This window comes from Nicotiana sylvestris, chromosome 3, assembly GCF_000393655.2.
Source record: "Nicotiana sylvestris chromosome 3, ASM39365v2, whole genome shotgun sequence".
Lineage (NCBI taxonomy): Eukaryota > Viridiplantae > Streptophyta > Magnoliopsida > Solanales > Solanaceae > Nicotiana > Nicotiana sylvestris.
This window is the reverse complement of record NC_091059.1, coordinates 148,862,874-148,886,546: the sequence shown is the minus strand read 5'-3', so window position 1 is coordinate 148,886,546 and position 23,673 is coordinate 148,862,874. Positions and strand designations below refer to the sequence as shown.

General features: G+C 38.0%; 1 protein-coding gene across 1 annotated transcript; it reads right to left on the bottom strand.

The window, feature by feature from the left end:
• Positions 1 to 11,507: 11,507 nt before the first annotated feature.
• On the bottom strand, positions 11,508 to 15,144 carry LOC104242413 (14 kDa proline-rich protein DC2.15-like). The gene is made up of 3 exons (XM_009797458.2): positions 14,961 to 15,144; positions 14,523 to 14,526; positions 11,508 to 11,965 (listed from the first exon to the last, which is right to left on the bottom strand). Exons 1-3 carry the CDS (start codon positions 15,115 to 15,117, stop codon positions 11,623 to 11,625), a joined length of 504 nt encoding a protein of 167 aa, XP_009795760.2. The 5' UTR covers positions 15,118 to 15,144; the 3' UTR covers positions 11,508 to 11,622.
• Positions 15,145 to 23,673: the final 8,529 nt, after the last annotated feature.

Below are 23,673 nucleotides of genomic sequence, written 5' to 3'. Positions count from 1 at the left end.
CCAATAACATCTGGTTTCTTTTCTTCAATGGCCAGATCTAGCCCTTGTTGAAAAAGGACATCTAGAACCTCGCCTTGCCACATCCCAAAATGTCCGGACCCGTCAAATATTTCGACCGCAAATTTCGCATTTGACACAATTCTTGTCATAAGCGAAGATGCCAATGATGACGTATTGTTGACACTTGATGTAGATTCTTCTTGTTTATTGTCTCCCATCTTTGACACAAATATTATTTAATAGCTGACGACACAAATCAAGATTATTTCCTTTCTGGTGTGGAAGATCAGACTAAGCTGCAACCACAGAGCATACTCAGACAGAACCTTGACTCAGTTACCAAGATAAATCTTTTCTGATGTGGAAGATCAGACTATGCTGCAACCACAGAGCATACTTAGACAGTACCTTGGCTCTGATACCAATTGTTGCGGAAGCCAAATGTATATAGTGTGAATAAGTCACAACTACTATACCAAAAATTATGACAGCCACCAAATAATAAATAAGACAATAAAACAACAATAAAGGGAACACCAGAATTTACGAGGTTCGGCTAATTTTGCCTACTCCTCGGACACAACCAATATTTTATTTCACTCCAAAAATACAAGTGAAATAATACTAAAGAGAGAAGATACAAATGCCTTAAACAGATGAGAAGGCAAATGAGAGGTGTGTTTCAATCCTAAACATTAGGCCTTCTTTTATAGGGGAAAAATCCCCCCCAAACTTAACTCCCAACCAATGTGGGACTTTGGCATTTTGCCAAACTTCAACAAATCTCCACCTTGGCAAAATTCCACATTTTCAATTCTCTCTCAATAACAAATTTTGGTTGTGTCTTCATCTTCAATCTTCAGTGTTCAACAATGTTGATCAAATCCAAACAATGTTGAAACTTGACCGCAGTCACCACCTTTGTCAGCATATCAGCAGGATTCTCTGTAGTATGAATTTTCTTCACCGTGACTCCACCTTCTTCTATGATTTCTCGTACGAAATGATACCGAACATCAATGTGCTTCGTCCTTGCATGATAAACTTGGTTCTTCGCTAATTGAATAGCACTTTGACTATCACAAAAAATTGTGATACCTTTTTGTTCAACACCAAGCTCCTTTAGCAATCCTTGAAGCCAAATTGCCTCTTTCACAGCCTCTGTAATAGCCATGTACTCTGCCTCTGTTGTAGACAAAGCAACTGTTGACTGCAAAGTAGACTTCCAACTAACTGGTGCCTTTGCAAAAGTAAACACATAACCAGTAGTTGATCTTCGTTTGTCCAGATCACCCGCAAAATCTGAGTCACAATATCCAACTACAGACTGATTGTCTTCCTGCTCAAAAACTAACCCGACATCTACAGTATTATGAATATACCGTAGAATCCACTTCACAGCTTGCCAATGCTCCTTCCCTGGATTGTGCATATATCTGCTAATAACTCCAACAGCTTGTGAAATGTCAGGCCTTGTGCAAACCATTGCATACATCAAGCTACCAACAACATTTGCGTATGGTACCTTTGACATATACTCTCGTTCAGCTTCATCCATTGGCGACATAGTAGTACTTAGCTTAAAATGGGAAGCAAGTGGAGTACTAACTGGCTTAGTCTTGTCATCTATGCCAAAACGTTGAAGTACTCTCTTCAAATATTCCTTTTGAGATAAACAGAGTTTCTTTGAACGTCTATCTCTAATTATCTCCATGCCAAGAATTTTCTTTGCCTCACCCAAATCCTTCATCTCGAACTCCTTCTTCAGTTGAATCTTCAACTTATCAATTTCTTCCGAATTCTTGGAAGCTATCAACATATCATCAACATATAGGAGAAGATATACAAAGGAACCATCTTTAAGCTTGTGCAAATACACACAATGATCGTATTTGCTTCTCTTGTACCCTTGCCGCAACATAAACTCGTCAAATCGCTTGTACCATTGTCTAGAAGATTGTTTCAATCCGTACAACGATTTTTCAAGTTTGCACACCATATTTTCTTTTCCAGCAACTTTGAATCCTTCTGGCTGAGTCATGTAGATTTCCTCCTCCAAGTTTCCATGTAAAAACGCAGTTTTTACATCCATCTGAACTAGTTCCAAATCCAATTGTGCTACCAAAGCCAACATAATTCTAATGGAGGAATGTTTTACAACTGGAGAAAACACTTCATTGTAATCAATTCCCTCCTTTTGAGCATATCCTTTGGCCACCAATCTTGCTTTGTAGCGAACATCTACTTGGTTAGGAAATCCTTCTTTCTTTGCAAATACCCATTTGCACCCAATTGCTTTCTTTCCCTTCGGGAGATTGGCCAATCTCCATGTATGATTCTGATGAAGGGACTGTATTTCATCATTCATGGCAATCCTCCACTTATCTTCTTCTGAACTTTGGACTGCGTCTTTATAAGTGGTAGGAACATCATCAGCTACAATTGAGGTTGCACAAGCAACCGTCTCTATAAGACAAACAAGTTTTGTTATTGTCCTTTTTGGCATACTGGTTGCTATTGATTCAAGTTGTTGTTGAGGTTCCTGAGTTGGAATCTCCCTCTCTACTGGCTCTTCTTCCATAGGATAATCTTCATTTGTTTCCTCCTCTACTTCTTGTGTAGGAAAAATAAATTTTCCTTCAAACTCCACCTGCTTAGAAGCACCCTCATTTTGTTTGGTATCTTCTGTTACCTTATTTACCATAGCAGATTGATCAAAGGTAACATCCCTGCTGAATATTACTTTCTTTGTCATAGGACACCATAAGAGATATCCTTTGACTCCAGAAGTAATCCCCATAAAAATACCCTTCTTTGTCTTGGATCCAATTTTGACTCTGTCACATGATAATATGTAGTTGATCCAAACACGTGCAAAGAGTCATAATCTACAACAGGCTTTCCATACCATTTTTTAAATGGTGTCTTACCATCAATAGCAGCAGATGGTAGACGATTAATGAGGTGGCATGAATATGTAACTGCCTCAGCCCAAAAATCTTTTCCCAAGCCAGCATTGGACAACATACACCATATCTTCTCCAGCAAGGTCCGGTTCATATGTTCTGCCACTCCATTCTATTGTGGTGTATGTCTGATAGTGAAGTGTCAGACAATGCCATCATTTTCACAGACTTTATTGAAATGATCATTTTTGTATTCACCTCCATTGTCTGTGCGAATACACTTGATCCTCTTGCCTGTTTGATTCTCCACCATCGTCTTCCATTTGAGAAAAATTCCCAACACTTCATCTTTGCTCTTCATTGTATACACCCATACTCTTCGGGAAAAATCATCAACAAAGGTTACAAAATAGTGCTTCCCACCCAATGAAGGTGTTTTGGAAGGACCCCAAACATCAGAGTGTACATAATCCAAAATGCCTTTAGTATTATGGATCGCTGTACCAAATTTAACCCTTGTCTGTTTCCCTTTGACACAATGCTCACAAAACTCCAAGTTGCAAGCCTTTACTCCTTTTAACAATCCTTGATCTGATAGAGTTTTCAAGGATTTTCCTCCAGCATGTCCCAAGCGCATGTGCCATAGCTTGGTTGCTTCTGCCTCTTTGTCGTCACTGGATGTCACTGTCGCTGTCCCAATAACTGTACTGCCACGATAGCGGTACATATTATTATTCTTCCGATTAGCCTTCATTACCACTAGTGCACCGGAGCATACTCTCATCACTCCATTTTCTGCAATGATTTTGAACCCTTTTGATTCTAGGGCTCCCACAGAGATGAGATTCTTCTTCAAATCCGGTACATATCGAACATCTGTTAATGTTCTGATCATTCCATCATGGTTCCTTAATCGTATTGAACCAATTCCATATGAGGTAAGAGGGTTGTTGTCCGCTTTGTGGATGACTCCATATTCTCCTTCTTAAAAATCCACGAACCAGTCCTTGTTGGGACATATATGATAGCTACAAGCCGAGGTCATCAACCATATGTATGATAATGTTGATGACTCTGTTGTAACTAATGAGAAGTCTGAATCATCACAATTAGCTACATTTGAATCTATAATGGCCTTTCCATTGTGATATTTTGCCTTATTCTTCAACTTCGAACAGTCTTTCTTCCAGTGCCCATTTTCTCGACAAAAGGCACATTTATCTTTGTTGGGTCTAGATCTTGACTTAGATCTTCCCTTCTTTGTCCTCGTTTGATTTTGAGGACGACCCCCCATAACTGGTGCTTCTCCTTCTCCGCCCTTCTATTTTTTTCCCTTTCTTTGTTCATAGCTATACAAAGCTGAACAAACTTCTTTGAGAGAAATTTCGTCATTTCTATGGAGTAGAGTAGTTTCAAGGTGCTCGTACTCATCAGGAAGTGACCCCAACAACATCAAGGTCAAGTCACCATCACCAAAAGTTGCATCCATATTTTACAAATCTGTGACCAACTTATTGAAACTAGTGATATGTTCATTCATCGTGGTACTAGGAACATAGGTGAAGCGAAACACTCTCTTCTTCATGTACAATTTATTTTGACTATTTTTCTTCAAAAATTTATCCTCCACTGCTTTCCATAATTTACTTGCAGAAGTTTTCTTTGTGTATGGATATTTCTGCTCTCTAGCAAGGTAGGATCGAATGGTACCGCAAGCAACATGGTTGATAATTTTCCAATCTTCTTCTCCAATAACATCTGGTTTCTTTTCTTCAATGGCAAGATCTAGCCCTTGTTGAAAAAGGACATCTAGAACCTCGCCTTGCCACATCCCAAAATGTCATGACCCGTCAAAAATTTCTACCGCAAATTTCGCATTTGACACAATTCTTGTCATAAGCGAAGACGTCAACGATGACGTATTATTGACATTTGATGTAAATTCTTCTTGTTTATTGTCTCTCATTTTGACACAAATATTATTTAATAGCTGACGACACAAATCAAGATTATTTCCTTTCTGGTGTGGAAGATCAGACTAAGCTGCAACCACAGAGCATACTCAAACAGAACCTTGACTCAGTTACTAAGATAAATCTTTTCTGATGTGGAAGATCAGACTATGCTGCAACCACAAAACATACTTAGAAAGTACCTTGGCTCTGATACCAATTGTTGTGAAAACCAAATATATATAGTGTGAATGAATCACAACTACTATACCAAAAATTATGGCAACCACTAAATAATAAATAAGACAATAATAAAAGGAACACCAGAATTTACGAGGTTCGGCCAATTTTGCCTACTTTCTCGGACACAACCAATATTTTATTCCACTTCAAAAATACAAGTGAAATAATACTAAAGAGAGAAGATACAAATGCCTTAAGAAGATAAGAAGGCAAATAAGAGGTGTTTAAATTCTAAATATTATGCCTCCTTTTATAGAGAAAAATTCCCAACCAATTTGGTCCTCCACAGATGTGGGAGTTTTGGCATTCAACAGCCACAAAAAAGTTCTATGACTGCTGGTACTACTCCACTTATTCATCGATACGACTGAGAATCTGTGAAAGCCATTCACACAACACATAATGGAATGCCAGTAGATTTATTCAAAGCATCGGACTATTATGGTATCATGGTAGCAGAGTGCAGGCTTACAATTGTCGGCAGATTCTTAAGGCCAAAACCTCAAATCGATCGTTTAAGGTCGGAATTTAAGGAATTGATCTCAATCAAAGGTTCAGTCAAAATTTGAGTATACGACAACGAAAATGTCTTCCTAGACTTCACCAACGAAGAAGCTTCTAATACGGTTTGGTACAGGTGGGTTATTGAGATTGAATGGCAATGTGGCTTCAAAAATGGTCAAACTTAACTTCAACCCTGAAGAAGATCTTCCGATTGCTCCGGTATGGGTCCTCCTCCCCAGCCTTCTGTTTCACATGCACACATGGCATTATGTCAAGCAAGTGGTGAGCGAAATTGGCACTCCTCTTGAAATAGACCTGGCCACTGGGCAAAAAACTAGACCCAGTAAGCCCAAGGTTAGAATTAAAATAGATCTCCTAAATCCCCAACCAGAATCAGTCCATATTGGATGTATCTATGAAAATTCTCCACATACAGGTTTTGTCCAGAAGTTAAAGTATGAAGGCATACCAAACACTGTAAGTTTTGTAAAAAATTCGGGCACAACATGCTCAATGGTCGGGTACTAAAAAGTAAAAAAACAGCTAAAACTAAGGAAGAAGAAACCAAAAAAGGAAAAAAAAAAGAAGATATCGATATGAAGGAAGGAAATGAAACAAGGAACAAACAAAAGGCAAAGTAGGTAAAAGAGGACAGTGTCACCAAAGAGGCAAGTCAAAATACCAATAATTTGGATAGAAATAACAGTGGAGGAGTGGTCCATACTATAGAGCAAGACAATCGAAGTGAACAAGCAAGGAACGTATCTAATGAAGACATGGATGAAAGACGTAACAACATAGAGCAAAAGGAATAGACTATCAAGACAACAACTTCCCAATAAAAGCAAGACTAGGAAGCAAAAGAGGTTGCCCAAGACGAAGCCCAAAGTAACTTTTAAACCTATGCATAATCAGTCTAATGGCAAGCTAAAGGATGGAAAAAAATACAGGGTCGTGGAATTAGAAACACAACAAGAACATGAATAAAACAAGGATGGAAATTCAAAGTCAAAGGAGGAAAAAGATAAAGATGTGCATCAGAATACTACCAAAGAGGATTTCAAAAACAATAATTCTGATACGCAAAGCATCGACAATGAGGAGGAAACTTCAGTAATCACAGATGAAGTGCTGCAAGAATCCACAAATATTCAAGAAGCCAGGATATATGAAGAAGCTAAAGGTAAGCAGAAATTAAACAACTACCAGAAGGACAATAAGACCTCATACAGTATGCCTTCTAATATCAAAGCCATGCTAGACTTGATTTGGTGGTGGAATTAAATCGGGATCCTAATCAGGAGCAAGATAAGAAACTTCAGGAATGCAAGGAGCCTGATCATTAGATAGAGGTTACTTCTCCGAACAGAGTCACAGTTGTCATTCCGGAGGATAAATTACAAACTGAACAGGAAAGTCAGGATGACAATTAAAGTTTTACTCTTGTTAAAAAGGGAAAAGGCAGAAATAGAAACAAGAAAAATATCCAAAGAAATTAATCAAAATCCTTCTGATGGAAGGAGGAAAAATTGACCTTTCCCTCCAATATGTCCTTGATCAGTGTAATATTTTTGGATATTAGAGGAGTAGACTCATGAAAGGCCATTCAAAGGCTAAAAAAAAACTTATGAACATCAATAAGGTGGATCTTGTGGCGATTCTAGAACCTTTTATCAATATGACTAATATTGATAGGTACTTGAAATACTTCGGACTACAACATTATATCTCCAATACAAATGGTCAGATCTGGCTTATGTGGACTGAAAATTTCCATACCAGTGTCATGACAAATGATGATCAACTAACTAACACTGATCTCTATATTATTGCACTAAGCTAATACTAACACTGATCTCTATATTATTGTTGTCTATGCTAAATATACCTCAGTGGAAAGGAAAGAGTTATGGAGTAGTCTTGAGGGCATCCATAACCAAATTAGTGGCCCTTGATGTATCGAAAGTGACTTCAATATTATCCTTGATCCTGATGAGAAAAAAGGGTAAACCTCATAGAATGTACAGAAGTTTTGTCTTTTGTAGCTGTATGAACAACTGTGAATTTGTGGACTTGGGTTTTGTTGGTCCAAAATATACTTGGTGAAATAATTGGGAGCCTAAGAAAAGAATATAGATGAGACTGGATAGAGTCTTCATCAATGACCAATGGTTCCAGCTTTATTCTAATAATGTGGTCAAGCACCTTCCAGGAACAGGGTCAGATCATAGACCACTTCTAGTTAGAAGTTGAAATGATCATCATAAGGGGATCAAGTATTGCTTGTTCTTCGTAGACCAGCCATCCTTCATGAACTTGGTAGAACAAGTGTGGTCTACTCACATTACTTGGAGGCTTCAGCAAAAACTAAAGCTACTTAGTAAGAAGTTGAGTCAATGGTCTAGAGATAACGTTGGGAATGATTTTGATCATGTAAAACTATGGGAAACCAAAATGCAAGATCTTGAAGAACATGACACCTTCACCAACAATGACCAATCCAGAGAAGCTCTTAACAAAGGCCAAGCAAAGTATATCTGATGGTTAGGAATGCAAAATTCAATTTTAAAACAAAAGGCCAAGATCAAATGGTTTGAGGAGGGTGATTCCAATCCTAAGTACTTACATAGTGTTATCAGAGATAGAAAGAGTAGGTTACAACTAAACAGGATCAAGGATCACAGAGACCAATGAGTTCAGGGAGATGACAAAATTGGCAAAGTTGTAATTCATCGTTTCCAGCAACTCTTCAATCTTAAGCATAACTTCAATGGCCAGGGCATTTTTAACTATACTTCCAAATGTATCACAGAGGAGGAAAACATCATTCTTACTGCTATTCCAGAGTGAGAGGAAATCAGGGAGGCTGTTGTTAGCATGAGCACTTCTAGTTCAGCCGGGTCAGGATGGTTTTAATGGTATTTTCTACCATAAATGTTGGAATATCATCAATGAGGATATTAAAGAATTTGTCCAGGAGTTTTTTAATGGGAAGAACATGACCAAATTCTATTCTCATATTTGCTTGGTTTTCATATCTAAAGTGGAATCACCTACCAATTTCTTCGAGCTGAGCAACTTCTCCAGTAAGAAAATTTTGGCTTGAAGATTGAATCCCATGTGGGAAAAAATTATTTCTGAAGATTAAAGTGACTTTGTTAGATGAAGAATGATCACTGAAAATGTTCTTCTGTATGGGAAAATTTTTCACAACATCATGCAAGTTATCAAAAGGGGTAATGTCATTATCAAATTGGATATGGTTAAGACATACGACAAAATGTCTTGGAATTTCCTTTTTGCTACAATGAGAAAATTTGGTTTAGCGAAGAATGGATTGATATTAAATGTAGGCTTATGACAGATGTTTGGTATTCTATCATTATTAATGGTACCATGAAAGGTTTTTTCAATTGCACTCAAGGCCTTAAATAAGTAGATTCTCTATCTCCTTCACTTTTTATCATCGAAGTAGAAGTGCTTTCTAGATCTCTTAACATCTTGATCTTTATGGATGGCTTTACCTCATTCAGTATGAAGCACAATAGACATGTCATTAATTATCTGGCATTTGTAGATGATATTATGATTTTCAGTGGAGGAAACAGTAGGTCTATCAAATTGATTAAAAAGACTATTAGAAGGTATGAAAAGGCCTTAGGGCAGAAAGCGAATGACGACAAGAGTTTTTTCATCAGTGCACCAAACACATTTACTACCGGATCAGCAAAATCAGACAAGCCACTAGCTTCATGGATAAAGATGTTCCTTTCAATTATATTGGATGTCCTATCTATCAGGGAAGGAAAAGAATCAGTTTGTTCGATGGCCTGTTATCCAAAATATCAAAAGGCTCATTGCAGGGGAAAACTGATTCTTATCAAACATGTCCTTCAATCACTTTCCATTTACACTCTGTCTGCTCTGAACCCCTTGAAGGCACCATCAATCTCATCGAAAAGCACTTCTCTAATCTTTTTGGGGCTCTTCTGATGGTAACAAGAACTACCGTTGGAGTTCTTGGAAAAATCTTTGTTATTCTAAGGAATTAGGTGGTATAGGAATAAGAAGTATGCATGACATTGCTGAATCACTCAATATCAAAAGGTGCTGGATGTTTAGAACCAATTATTCACTACGTGCAACCTTCCTTAAATCCAAATATTGCAAAAGGTCTCATCCAGTATCTAAAATCCCTAACTCCTCAGACTCTCACGGTTGGAAGAGCTTGATGAAGAGTAGGAGCAAGGCAGAGCCTAAAATCATCTGAAAAATACAATCTGGTAACTCTAGAATTTGGTGGGACAACTGGATTGGTGAGGGAGCCTTAGCTAGAATCATTCAAGGCCTTGGAAAATCCGCTAAAGTTACTGTTAATGACTTCATTTTTAATGGCGACTGGGACATCAACAAGCTGTCCATAGTAGTTCCTGATCATCTTATTGGTAAGATCACTAGTGTGGACAATGGAGACCAGAATCTAAATGATTTCCTCGTATGAAAAGTTTCAGAAAATGGTCTTTTCTCTAACAAAACTACATGGCATTTATTAGAATGCACAAGCAGAACAATGATTTTCTCAGCAAAGAATGTCACAATTCTATCCCTTTCAAATTGTCCTTTTTAAGCTAGAGAATTTTCAAAAAAATATTACCCTTTGATGACATCATAGGGAAATTTGGTACTAACATTATTTCTAGATGTTCCTATAGTAATAGTTCACAGGTTGAATCAGTGCAACATATTTTCACTGGAAGCGGCGTAGCAGAATTCGTATGGAATGCAATTGGACAACCATTGGGATTGAAACATCAACAAAAACCAGTCATTGTAACTTTCAAAAGATGGTGGGAGATGAAGACTAACAATACAATTCATAAACTGGTCCTGCAAGTGGCACCTATTATCATTTGTTGGGAAATATGGAAACAATGGACTTTATGCAGATATGGAAACAAAAACAAATTTCATCACAATAACATGAAGTATCAACGCATTTGGAACCTAAAGATGGTGCTGATAAGCAAGCTGCCAGAAATGGAGAGAGGTCTACAGTGGCCAGCTCTATGTGTAAAGATCGAGAGATTGCAACCAATTCGAATTTGGAAGCAAGTCATCTAGGAATTTCCTCCAACGACCTCAATCAACGTAAACACTGATAGAAGTTTTATTAAAGAGAGTGGTAGAGCAGGAATTGGAGGTATTGTGAGGGACAACATAGGTGATTTAAAACCATGGCCTTCTTTGTCCCAGTTACTAGTACAAGAAACAATATGACTAAAGCATTAGCAGCTAAGTTTGGAGTGAAATGGTGCAAACAGCAGGGATACACTAATTTCATTCTCGAACTTGACTCCTTGATCATTGCCAATATGCTAATCAACAAGGCTACTAACTTTAAGATCGAGCAGATTTTGAACAAAATATTAAGCAATATTGGCGAGGCAAACATAAGAGTAAACCATTGATTTAGAGAAGGCAACTTGGTAGCTGATAGCTTAGCCAAAGTAGCTTCCTCTTCCCGTCAGAGACTATTATGCCACAACTTTCCACAACTACCTACTGAGCAAAAAGTGTGTTCCTATTAGATAAGTGGCAATTTCCCAGTTTTCGATCAAAATATGACAAAGCCAATTTTTTTGTTAGTTAATATATATGGCCCTATTGTTTCCTTCCAACTGGTTTTGGGTGATTATGTCACCTAGTTGTATTTATCTCTTGAGGTAAGGTCTAGCCCCCCTCGATGTACTCCTTTTGTAAATACAACCCAATCCAGATATGAATCTGGATAACCGCATTAAAAAAAGGTCCAGCAAGATGAATATATATCCTTTCATGAGTACAAATGTAAATTAAACTATACTTCATGAACCTGCTCTTTCATTTTGCAAGCTCGCTCGCTTATTGTAATAACAATTAGCACAACATAGCAAACAAATGATAATAAAAGAAAATTGATGCAAACACAAAATGACTGACATAACAAAAGGCTGAAATAGGCATTTGGGGACGTTGGATTAGCAAGTGAAGCCATTAGGAGGATTCCTTCCGCAGTTGTTGAGAACAAGGCTAAGAGAGAGTGGCACATTCAGGTTTATTCCCAGCACGTTTGCCCTTATGGCTGTGCACAAGCAAACTGCCGCCTCTAAATCCGCCAGCCCAGTGATCAAGCTGCAGCATGGCATCGTTGGAGGAGTCCCAATTACTGCGCCCACCAATCCACCAACTAAACTTGCGCATACACCCAACTTCAGAGCATCTCTCGGGCACCTGCCTTGTCCATTGCCACCTCCGCAGCCATTGCCCGAACCTCCTCCGTTGCCAAAGCCGCCGCCATTGCCCGAGCCACCAGTATTACCACTATTTCCACCGCCATTACCGGTGCTAGGAGAATTATAATGACACGAGCCACAATCGGTTCCACTGGCTATGGCAAAGAAAAGGAGATTGAAGGAGAGGAAAAGGGTAATTGAGGCTCTTGCTTTGGAAGCCATGTTATAAGGAAGTTAAGGCAGAATGTACTTCCTACAAAAATTGTAGAAGTAATTGCAAAGATGAGATGGTATAAGTCTGGTACTAATGCAGGGTATTTATACTGCAAGAGGAGAATTTCGGAGATATTAAACTAGTAATGCGTGTTATGAAAAATAATTTCTCAAGGAAGGAAATTCTGACTCTTGAGCTAAATTATCACATTATTATTGATTAATTACAGCTCCTCCACTAGCTTCATAGCTAATACTAATACCTGTGATTTGAAATCTGCATGACATATATTTTAAGCCATGCCTGATGCCCCTTTCCTGTTTCCCACTACTTAACAAATTAACTTCCTCATAATTAGAACAACTTCAATGTCAACATACTTACTGGTAATCCCGTTCCTCCTTATATTATTCTTCACATTATTATTTTTTTAAATTGAAACCACCACATAGTGGTGGAGTTTATTAAAATGTTAATAACATACAAGATAGACTAATATGCAAATTTCAAACAAGAATTTCTAAGGATTTAGTAAAGATTACTCATTGATTTCATTTGTATTGGTTGTATTTTCTTGTACACCTCTAGTGTATATTATAAGGTTAATCCTAGTTGCTGCATGCGAAAATTTCTAGGCTCCTACAGGCAAATTCATCTTATGCATAATTAAAGTTGTAAGAACAAAGTCTCATGTGCTGATATCTTGGCCATGGCCGCTGGAGATGTCATTGCATTGGTAAACAAAATACACTTCCTAACTTGCTTCCCTATTCTTCTTTTGAACATTTTGTGTATTTGGTATTAGAAATCTTATGTAATAAATCTTATGCTAAATAAATCTAACATCACAGCTTGATAAATTAGAAAAAAAAATCTCATTTGGATTTATTTGCGGTACTACATAAAAACTTTATGCTGTTTGAAAAACAGTACTAATAAAACAAATTATGGAGTTGAAATCATGTAGTACTTGAGTAACAAATTGTCAATCTTAGTACTGAGAGAGATTTCAGCGTACATCAGAATTCAGACATGTCAACTGGGGAATGCTCATTCAGTGGAAAAAAAAAAGTGGAAACTTGCGAGGAGTCATATATCGCTTGTCAAATTAGGCATCTGTCCAATTGGAGTATGACTGAGTCAGTAAAAACGGTTACCATGTATATCTTTCAAGAAGCTATGTTCAGCCATCAAGAAGTTCTATCGGAAATGTATTAAGATCAGGAGTCCGTGCTCTTGTGTCTTTCTGAAAATGGATACATTTTATTTTACTGCTCTGCGAATGAGTAAAGATTTGTGGGCTTAGACCTGTTGACCCCTTGATCATTATATTATATTTTAAGAACAAGAGCTAGAATTTATGGCCTTGTGTTTTGGCTGCAACTGCCGGAGCATGTCGTGTGTGTACTGGTCAAGACGTGGACACATATTTTGCAGGTAAGTAAGCTACGAGCTAGGATATCCTCCTCCTATTATCAGTAGACTTGGTGAGCTCAATTTTGGTTCATGGAGTTCGTTGATTCCAGAATTTTGTCTTGTTATTCAGTATTTTTTAGAGGCTTTATAGACAGAGTCAGAACATAGTCATCATGGGTATCCAATTTGTATTATATTTGTTTTTCAATGTATTTAAGATAACAGAACAAATTTCTTTTCAGAATATTATTTTATTTAAAGATTCAGAAAAAAATTTGCTTTAAATTATATTGAATTGTTTTGAGATGCATTGCACAACAAAAACAGAACAGAACCGAATAGAAAAGCCAAGAAGCTTTGTTCGGTAAAGCTAAGGCACCGAGTGCCGGTTATGACTTGGTTAGTAGTCGGATCGTGACAGTATACTAGCATGTAGCTAATGAAGAAATCTTTTATCATTAGCCCATACAACTTGATGTTGTTTTAATCAATCAACTAAAGTAGCTAGCAGGACGTGACTATTGTTCAAACTTGAAATTTTTGCGAATTTTTCCTTAAAGTCACTTGACAAATCGAGATAGCCTACTTCGAACGCACTCCAATTTTTTTGAGTTTCGGAATTTCTAAATTGATACCATGAAAACTGCACATTTCTTTAGAAGAATCGACGTACAAATAATTTCCAAACAATCACAAAGATTATATTTAGGGAAGTAATTAATTTTGCCAAACAATTACAATTGCACACTTTAAGTATCTCCGAAACATTTATTTTTCTGATAGCTCATAGCTAGACTTGAGCGTTCCAAGTTATCTGGAAAAATTTCTCTTCACCATTTTCTTTGTTATATTATATTTTATTTTTCACTCTTTTTTTAGTGAAAAATTGGGCTAGGCAGCCATCTTACAACCATGGAGTAGTCAAAGAGAAGTCCAGCAAGATGCTGGTTAAATAGAAGAGGTAGTATATGCCTTAATAAACCTTTGAGTGCAAATGTGAAATCAACTACTTCACGAACCTGCTTTCATTTTGCAAGCTCACTCGCTTTTTTGCAATAACAATTAGCACAACATAGAACAAATGATCATAAAAGAAAATTGATGCAAAAACAAAACGACTGACATAACAAAGGCTGAAATAGGCATTTGGGTACGTCGGCTTAGCAAGTGAATCCAGTAGGAGGACTCCTTCCGCAGTTGTTGAGAACAAGGCTGAGAGAGAGTGGCACATTCAGATTTAATCCAAGCACATTGGCTCTTATGGCTGTGCACAAACAAACTGCCGCCTCTAAATCCGCCAGCCCCGCGATCAAACTGCAGCATGGCATCGTTGGAGGACTCCCAATTACCGCGCCCACCAATCCACCGACTAAATTTGCACATACACCGAACATCAGAGCATCTCTCGGGCACCTGGCTTGTCCATTGCCACCTCCGCAGCAATTACTGGAACCTCCTCCGTTGCCCGAGCCACCAGTATTGCCACCACCATTACCGGTGCTAGGAGGATTATAATGACAAGAGCCACAATCAGTTCCACTGACTATGGCAAAGAAAAGGAGATTCAAGGAGAGGAAAAGGGTAACTGAGGCACTTGTTTTGGAAGCCATATTGTTATAAGGAATATAAGGCAAAATGTACTTCCTACAAAGATTGTAAAGGGAAGATGGTATAATTCTGGTACTAATGCAGGATATTTATACTGCAAGAAGAAAGTTTACGGAGATATTAAACTAGTAATGTCACAACCCTAAATTCCTCGGAAGGAGTCGTGATGACATCTAGTCTCTAAACTAGGTATGCTTAACATTAACTGACATTACATTGATATTTTCTAACTTTAAATTAAATAAGTACAAGTCATAAGTCTTTCTAAGAGTAGTTATACAAAATAAATATGTCACTGATCCGGACAAAAATGACCAATGAAAATAAGTACAACCGAAGGTGATTCCGAGGCATGCGAACGGAGTAGCAGGTTTACCTTGAGTCTCCACCGCGACGAATGCACAGCTACTATCGATCAATATCTGGATCTGTACACAAAAGTGTACAGAAGTGTAGTATGAGCATACCACAGCGGTGCCTAGTAAGTATCAAGACTAACCTCGGTGGAGTAGTGACGAGGAACAGTCAAGACACTTACTGGTCAAATAAATGAACAAGATATGATAATAAACTACTAAGATAAAGGTAACAAAGTAATGTCAACAGCAGGAAGAAAACAAACTACAATCAGTAGAAACAATAAAAGGAAAACACGATGGAAACGAAAGATAACCAAGTAAATCAACACTAACATAGTTAGGACACAGACAAGTAAAATGTACTCAAATAAGGGAGGCAATGTCAACTCAATCAATCATATCATTTCTGATGCACAATTCCAGCCATCTCAGAACTCTATGTCTCATATTATAACCTCAATTTCCAAACCTTTAGCACACTCGACACCTTATGCCCACATTTTCTATCTCACTTTGTACAACAACATCCTCATGTTACTCAATACATAGGGTCCATAACCAACGCAATTAAGATGTTCAAGGAGTCTCATTTACATAACATAAAGTAGAGTACAATCTCTAAACCAATTAGGAAATCAGCAAGAAATGAAGTTATTTTTAGAATTCATTTAAATGAAGAAAGTTCCCTTTTCAATTAAAATACAATCATCGAATGAATTATTACCTTTAACAAAGGATTTAATAAATTAAAACTTAGTAGAAATTTCTTTTTAAATAAAATCAACCTCAGACGGTTTAAGAAAATTTAATGAGAAACTAATTGAATTAAAAATATAACAATTATTGAAATGTGAAGTATGAAATATATATATATATATATATATATATATATATATATATATATATCAAATTTAAAAAGTCATGCAAAGCAGCGTAGTATAAATTCCTTTATTTAAATCACGATACCACTAATAACTTAACGGGATAGGAGAAAAATGTTTTAACATGGTAAATTTACTTTAAAAATTATTTCACCAGAATAATAGTTTCGGGGAAAGAACTCAAGGAACAACGGCAAGTCAATAACTCGATGCCAATAACCCGATCTTCACGACTCAATGAAACCCGAAATACAAGTTGGCAAGTCTTAAATAATGAACTAGGATCTTCTCAATATTCAGCTATAACCAAACCCTAAATGAAATGTAAAACCATCGGATAACTTGTACAATCAAAGAGGAATACATAAGCGCATATATATATTGATACGGCGCGCATCCCGATCCCACCAATCCTCCCTTATTCCTCCTCAACAATTACAATAAAGTAAATAGTATATATTTGTTGCGGCGTGCAACCCGATCCCACCGATCCTCCCTTATTCCTCGTTAACAATTACAATAAGAGTAAATAGTATTTATATCACCATATCAGTAACAACATGATCATTCACCCTTATTACTCCTTATTGCGGTGTGCAACCCGATCCCACCAGTCCACATTTATTACTCCTCAATATACGTCACCCTTATTCCTCATGTTGTGGCGCGCAACCTGATCCCACCTGTCTACCCTTATTACTCCTTGTTGCGGTGTGCAACCCGATCCCACCAGACAACATCAATTCTCCATTATTCCTCCTCAACATATCAACAACCAAATATAGTTTAAAATCAACAACAACAATTCAACAACCCAAACACAAGATTTCCACCACCAAAGGTATGAGTATACGACAACAAGAGAGTCACGGAGAAACCAAGAAGCACAACAACCTTTACAAACAACAAGACATATAAAGCACGTGATAACTATACCGGAAACCACAATAATTTGGACATATGGCATACATGCACGGGGTCATAGAGGAATTCACAATTAAGAGATAGCAAAACAATAAGGAGAACAATCACTTCATTAAGGCAAATAAGAGCCAAGTAACAAGTAAGAGTTAGAGGAAAGCAAACAACATCGTATGGAGCATATAGAGGTAAAACAACAATTAGAAAACCCAATCATATCGAAAAACTCCCCACTTAATGAACATAAGGACCTAAGATCCCTAAAGGCAAATTTCACACAAATAAGTCCAAGCACGCACTCGTCACCTCGCATGCACGAACTATAATTAGCATAGAAGACTCAAATCCTAAGTGGAATTCCCCCACACAAGGTTAGGCAAGATACTTACCTCAAAGACGACAAATTGATTTGTTGAAGTTAATTCTAAACGGGCTGAATTCCAGGACGGAGTTCTTGCTGCGACGGAGCATGAGGCTGCCACTACTGAAAAGTGACTCACTTAGAGGCAGCCTTGAACTCCAAAATCTAAGAGCTTGTTGTTGCGAGAGAAAACATGCCCAGTTGGAAGAGAAGCACCAGAAAACTATCGAGCATAACAGGCTTTGTAGTTCAACTTTCCGCGACCTTGATGTTAGTCTCAAATCTATTAAGTCTTCCCGGGAAAGCCTTTCTGCCGAGGTAACTCAACTCAAAGAAGAACTTAAGCACCGAGCGGCTTCCCTCTTCGTTGAAAAAACTTATTCCATGTACAGCATGAGGAGAAAAACTTGGAAGAGGCCAAAACAGGTATCATTGACTTTGATGCCAAAATTGCTAAGGTCTGAGAGCTTGAGTTGGATGCTAAAAATGGACTCTCGGCGTAGTCTGATGCTCCTGGTTCTTCTGGTTCCGGTTCTGAGTTTTTCAGAACTGAAGAGGAATCGGAAGGCGACGATGCTAAAGACCAAATTGGGGAAAATGTCGTGCCATCGGTGGATCCACCTACTTCTCCCCGGGGCGCGGATACTTCTCTTCCTCCTAGTTCCGGAGATGCTACAGTTTAGCTTTTCTTTTCTTTTTCCCATTCTTATAATTTTGCCATTTTGGCACGTTCTTGTAAATAAAGACATATTTTTTCTCAAGTATTGTTTGAGTCTTACTTTTGTTTGAATATCCATGCAAGTCTTTAACTTTTGCATTTGCTTAAGAATTCACTCATGTTTTTCTATTCGCGTTTTACTATGTCAAGTCTCGGATGCATTTTCCTCGAAGTGCTTTGGTTCCAAGCATTATCCCCTTTTACGTGGGGGTTTCTATAAGTATTTGTGCAAGTTTACTTTTTGTGTCCTTTCGTGTACATCTTCGAAAGTATTGTTCCCCAAAGGCATTTTGATTCTGGATATAAATTCTTCCGAAACCAACCCTTTAACATGAGGGGTTTTATAAGAGAGACCCTCTTATGTTTACGGTGCTCTTGAAGAGGACATCTCCTGTTCATTACGACACTAGCATTTGAAGTATTTATTTAACTTTCAAATGACAAAGTTAGTTCATTATTCAGATAAAAAACAAGATAAAAACAAAAGGATTTCATTTCATATAATTCCTTTTATTTTCAAAAGTGCACAAACATTTACTATGCTAAAAAGAAACTGCCATTACTTGTGGATGTGTTGTACAACTTGTTTCTACCGAGCTGGCTGCGCAGTCCCCGACCCCGATGATGCATTTATGTTTTTGGATTTTTGTTTCCCGGTTGCCATCGCAGTCAATATTGTCGTATCCTCATATCGTTCCCCCTAGTGTTCGAATGCGAAGAATGTGAATTGGAATACTGGAAGTCTTGTGCCTTCAAATATTCTACCAATGAACTGCTAGATAATCCTTAACTCGGCAACACACCATACTTCCCCTTAGGAATCCATGCTATCGAGCAAAAGACTATCTAACAATCCTCTAGCTATTTGTGCTCGTGAACGGTCGGGTAACCTTTGTTCGGAGCAAACTTAACTTCCAGTGGGAATTTGCTATCGAGCCAAAGATTATCTAATTGTCGCCGAGTGGAAGATTACTTGTTTTCCTTACTATCAAAAGTCTTATTGCTACTGTCTTCATAGTATGCATTCTATCACTGCCTTATTAAAAACCTTGCAAGAACAATCCAATTGGGACAAAAACTGAACGAAGGAAAAAGAGTGCAGCACATACATTCTGCTCGGATATTATTCATCATCAATAATGTCTTTTGAGGTGTGTCACGTTCTAGTTGCTAGGAAACTTGTCTCCATTCTGGTTCTCCAACTCGTATGAACCTTTCCAGTGATAGCTGAAATCTAGTAGGGATCTTCCCACGTCGGACCCAGCTTACCGTGTTGAGCTCCCGAATATTTTGAGTTACTTTCCTTAGAATCAAATCTCCTACTTTGAAATAACGGAGGTTGTTTCTTTGGTTATAATACCGCTTTATTCTCTACTTTTTAGCTAACATTCTTACACGCGCCAAGTCCCTGCGTCCCTCAAGTAGCTCTAAGTTGATCAACATTGCTTCGTTGTTCGACTCTTTATTTGCCTGGAGTGATTTTATGTTTCCAGTAGAGTGATTTTATGTTTCCAGTAGAGTGATTTTATGATTCAACTAGACACATTCATACTTAGCAGTTTATTAGCCCACTTAATACATCATAAACAGAAATCTAAACCACATCAATAAACTAAATGTTGAATATACAGTTACAGAAATTGAAATAACTTAGATTTCATGCTTCAATCCTTTCATATTTCAGCTCGCAACTATCAAAGGCAAAGACGTGTACCTGAAATTGGAATATAAATGAAGTAGAAGAGGTCAGCTACAACAATAACTCGAACAGCAACAACAGTAATCAATGCCCAGTAATATAGAACAACAAGCAGACCTAAGTGATAAACCAGAAATCCAGAAGTGTTTAAAACCAAACAGAATTGCCAGAACTGACTCAAAACCAGCCTGAATAAACCCAAAATCACTAGAAAACCAACCAGGAAACCTCTGAAACTCTCACAATCAGAAATCAAGCTAAAAACATGCAACTCATCAACTGAAATTCTAATTTGACTTCAGGAGCACTAATGCAACAGTAGGTTTTCTCAATCTTTGTCAAGGTCAGGAAGTGTGTGTCTCTCAAGCCATCTCGCTATTTTGTCTCTCAATGTCTGTTTTTCTCTCTGTATGTATGTCTATCTTTGGACTTTTTCTATATGTTTTTGACTCTAAACCCTTACTTCCCGTTCAAAAGTCCTCCTCAATGTCTCTACTAATCTCTATATTTAAACCCAAAACCTCAGCCCATTTTCCAGCTCTAAGGAGCACTTAGGAAAGTATTTCTACCCATGATATTCCCTGACAGCCACTACTACATGTTTTTTTTTCTCTTTTTAATCCAAGGTTATGGGTAACTTAACTTATTTAATCCACTTCCCATGCCATTAAACATTGTTCCCCACTGATTACTAAACAATTCATTAGTTTATTGGTACTTTAATACCCCATTATCAGGACATTCAACTTAACTAATTTCAAATCTTTCAATCCCAAAATACCCTCCTAAAGTCCCTGAAATTACTGCCCTACCCAATCCCTTTCAATATGCATTGAACCTTTCAACTCTAACCGATTCAAACCTACCAACTAACTAAGCTGAATCCAACAAACTACAATAGCTATAACCAATTCAAATCAGCTAGTAATTCACGATAACAAATGACCAATAAATCCAGTTCAATGAACTGAATATACCAACAGACCCAGTTCTAAATTCAAATATACCAACAAGCTCATTTTAATACAAACTTTAGAACACAAACGAGGCAGGAGGAAAACAGACAAGAATGAACCACAAGTTAGACTATTATCATGCTAATCTAACATTCAAGCATACCATACTAATCGACGATACTTATTCAATCGATTACACAAATTATAATATATAACAATCGACAACAAACAGAAGCAATGATAAAATTGGACCAAATAAAAGGTATGATGAAGAAAGACAGAATCAATCGACAAAAATTGAAAAATCAATAAAGCTACACTTAAACAAAGTAAACAGAATAAACAAACACAAAAATGGAACAAACAGGAAAAGGAAAATACCTCAGGAACTCGGAGACTAGACGATCCTGACTTGGACTCTGACTCGGACCTTTTTGAGGTCGAACGGACCTTAATCGAGTGTTCTTTACTGAGAACACTTTGACTAAGGTCCACTGGACCACCAAATTCCTTTTCTTCGGACAAACTTCAACCTTTGGTTTTCTAGGGTTCTTGGGGGTTCGATTTGGGGTTCGAACGGTCTTGGTCTGATTCGAACCAAACCAATGGTGGTTTGGTGACGAGGGAGGTCAGGAAGATGTCTATGAGTTTGGGACTGGTTGGGGTAGGTTTAGGTTCTGCTCGAATCTTCGATTGAAGATTCGAGAAGCTGGAGGTTGATTCGAGGCAAACGGTTAACAGATCCGTAACGAGGGGGGTCAGGGGGTGCCTTGGTGTGAGTTTGGGACTGGTTGGGGTGGGTTTCAAGTTTTGCTCGAATCTTCGATTGAAGATTCGAGAAGCTACAGGTTGATTCGAGCAAAACGGGTAAGGGATTCGTGGAGAGGGTGGTTAGGTGCTCTAGGGTTGTTGGTTTCATGGTCATCGGCGTTGTTGCCGCCGGCTTTCAGGCGAAAGGGTTTCAGGGCGGCTAGGGTTTCGAGGGTCGTTTGGTTTGTCTCTGAAAGAGACGATGAATTGGGGTATGGCTTATGGGGGTGTGAGGTGAGAGGTTGGGCTTATATACGGAGGGGGTGGTTTAACCCTGGCCGTTGGATCAAGCATGATCAATGGCCTGGATCAATTCATTTAAAGAAAACGGTGTCGTTTAGAGTAGTACTGGGGCGGGGTCGATCCAGGGGCAAGTGGGTCGGGTTGTGGGGATTGTTTTGAGGCGTTGGATCAAATGAAATGAACGGCCTGGATCTATTGGCTATATACGACATCGTTTGGATATATCTGGAGATTGACTGGACTGTTTGATCGAGTGAGATCAACGTCCCAGATTTTTCATGCCCGAACGGCGTCGTTCCACCCGCCCCCAAGACTGGTTGGGTTGGACCGGGTAAGAGCGTATTTGGACTGAGCCTGAACTGTCTTTTAAAATTGGCCCAGTCCGATTTTCTTCTCTTGTTTATTCTTTTTCTTCTATTTTCTTTTTAATTCCTAATTACCAACTAAAAATCCTAATTAAATTATAAAATTGACAACTAACTAAAACATTAACTCTTAATAATCTATCACACGAAATTAAACATCAAATAAGGATAAAATCACATAATTCGGACATTAAATACAAAAAAATGCAAAGTACATATTTTTGTGATTTAAATTGTAAAATTAAATCCTAAATGCACATGCACCACATATTTTTGTATTTTTTCTTAATTAAAGTAGAAATAAACATGCACAGACAAAATACAAATAAATCACAAACAACACAAAACCCATTTTATTTTGAATTTTTTGGGAGTAGTTCTCATAGGGCAAAAATCACGTGCTCACAGCTGCCCTCTTTGTCCGAAAACACAAAGAGTTTTCGTGCAAAGATAAAGTGAGCGAATACGAGCGATTTTTTGCCCGTTGGAATACTCCGTGTGAAGCATTTTTGAAAAGATTTAACCGAACCTTTGCTTCAATGGTTTCCTACATATCCCTGGCTAAAAGGGAATCAGGTTAATGTAGTTCGGGAAGTTTTGGTAGCTGGGACTACCATGGGACTGCCTTTTTGCTATTACTGCTGCTGCATACTGTTGCTACTGCTTTTCGATCTCCTTATTACACCGTGCTAAAAGAAAATAAGAAGCTAGACTAAACTAGGGATTACAACATCTTATCTATCTTCCAACTTGCTCTTGTAGTCTTTTTTCTGATTTCTGCTATGGGATTCATGCTGGGGGTGTTTTGTTGTAACCCTCCGCATTACTGACCTCTGATTTGATCTTGAAATGTATTCCTCTGTTCTGCAGGCGGGCTCCTGACTTCAAACTTGAAATTTATTCCTCTGTTCTACAGGCGGGCTCCTGACTTCATCAACTTAAACTTTAACAACCTCCGCTCTAACAGGCGGGCTCCTGACTGTTTCAACTTAAAATATAACAATCTCCGTTCTACAGGCGGGCTCCTGACTTCATCAACTTTAAATATAACAAACTCCGTTTTACAGGCGGGCTCCTGACTTCTTTGACTTAAAATTATAACAGACTCCGTTTTACAGGCGGACTTCTGACTTCAACGACAATTTAAAGATAAAGCAGCCTCCATTCTTCAGGTGGGCTCCTGACTCCGACAGCTTCTTTAAAATATAGTAACTCTTATTTTTCAGGTGGGCTCCTGACTTTAAC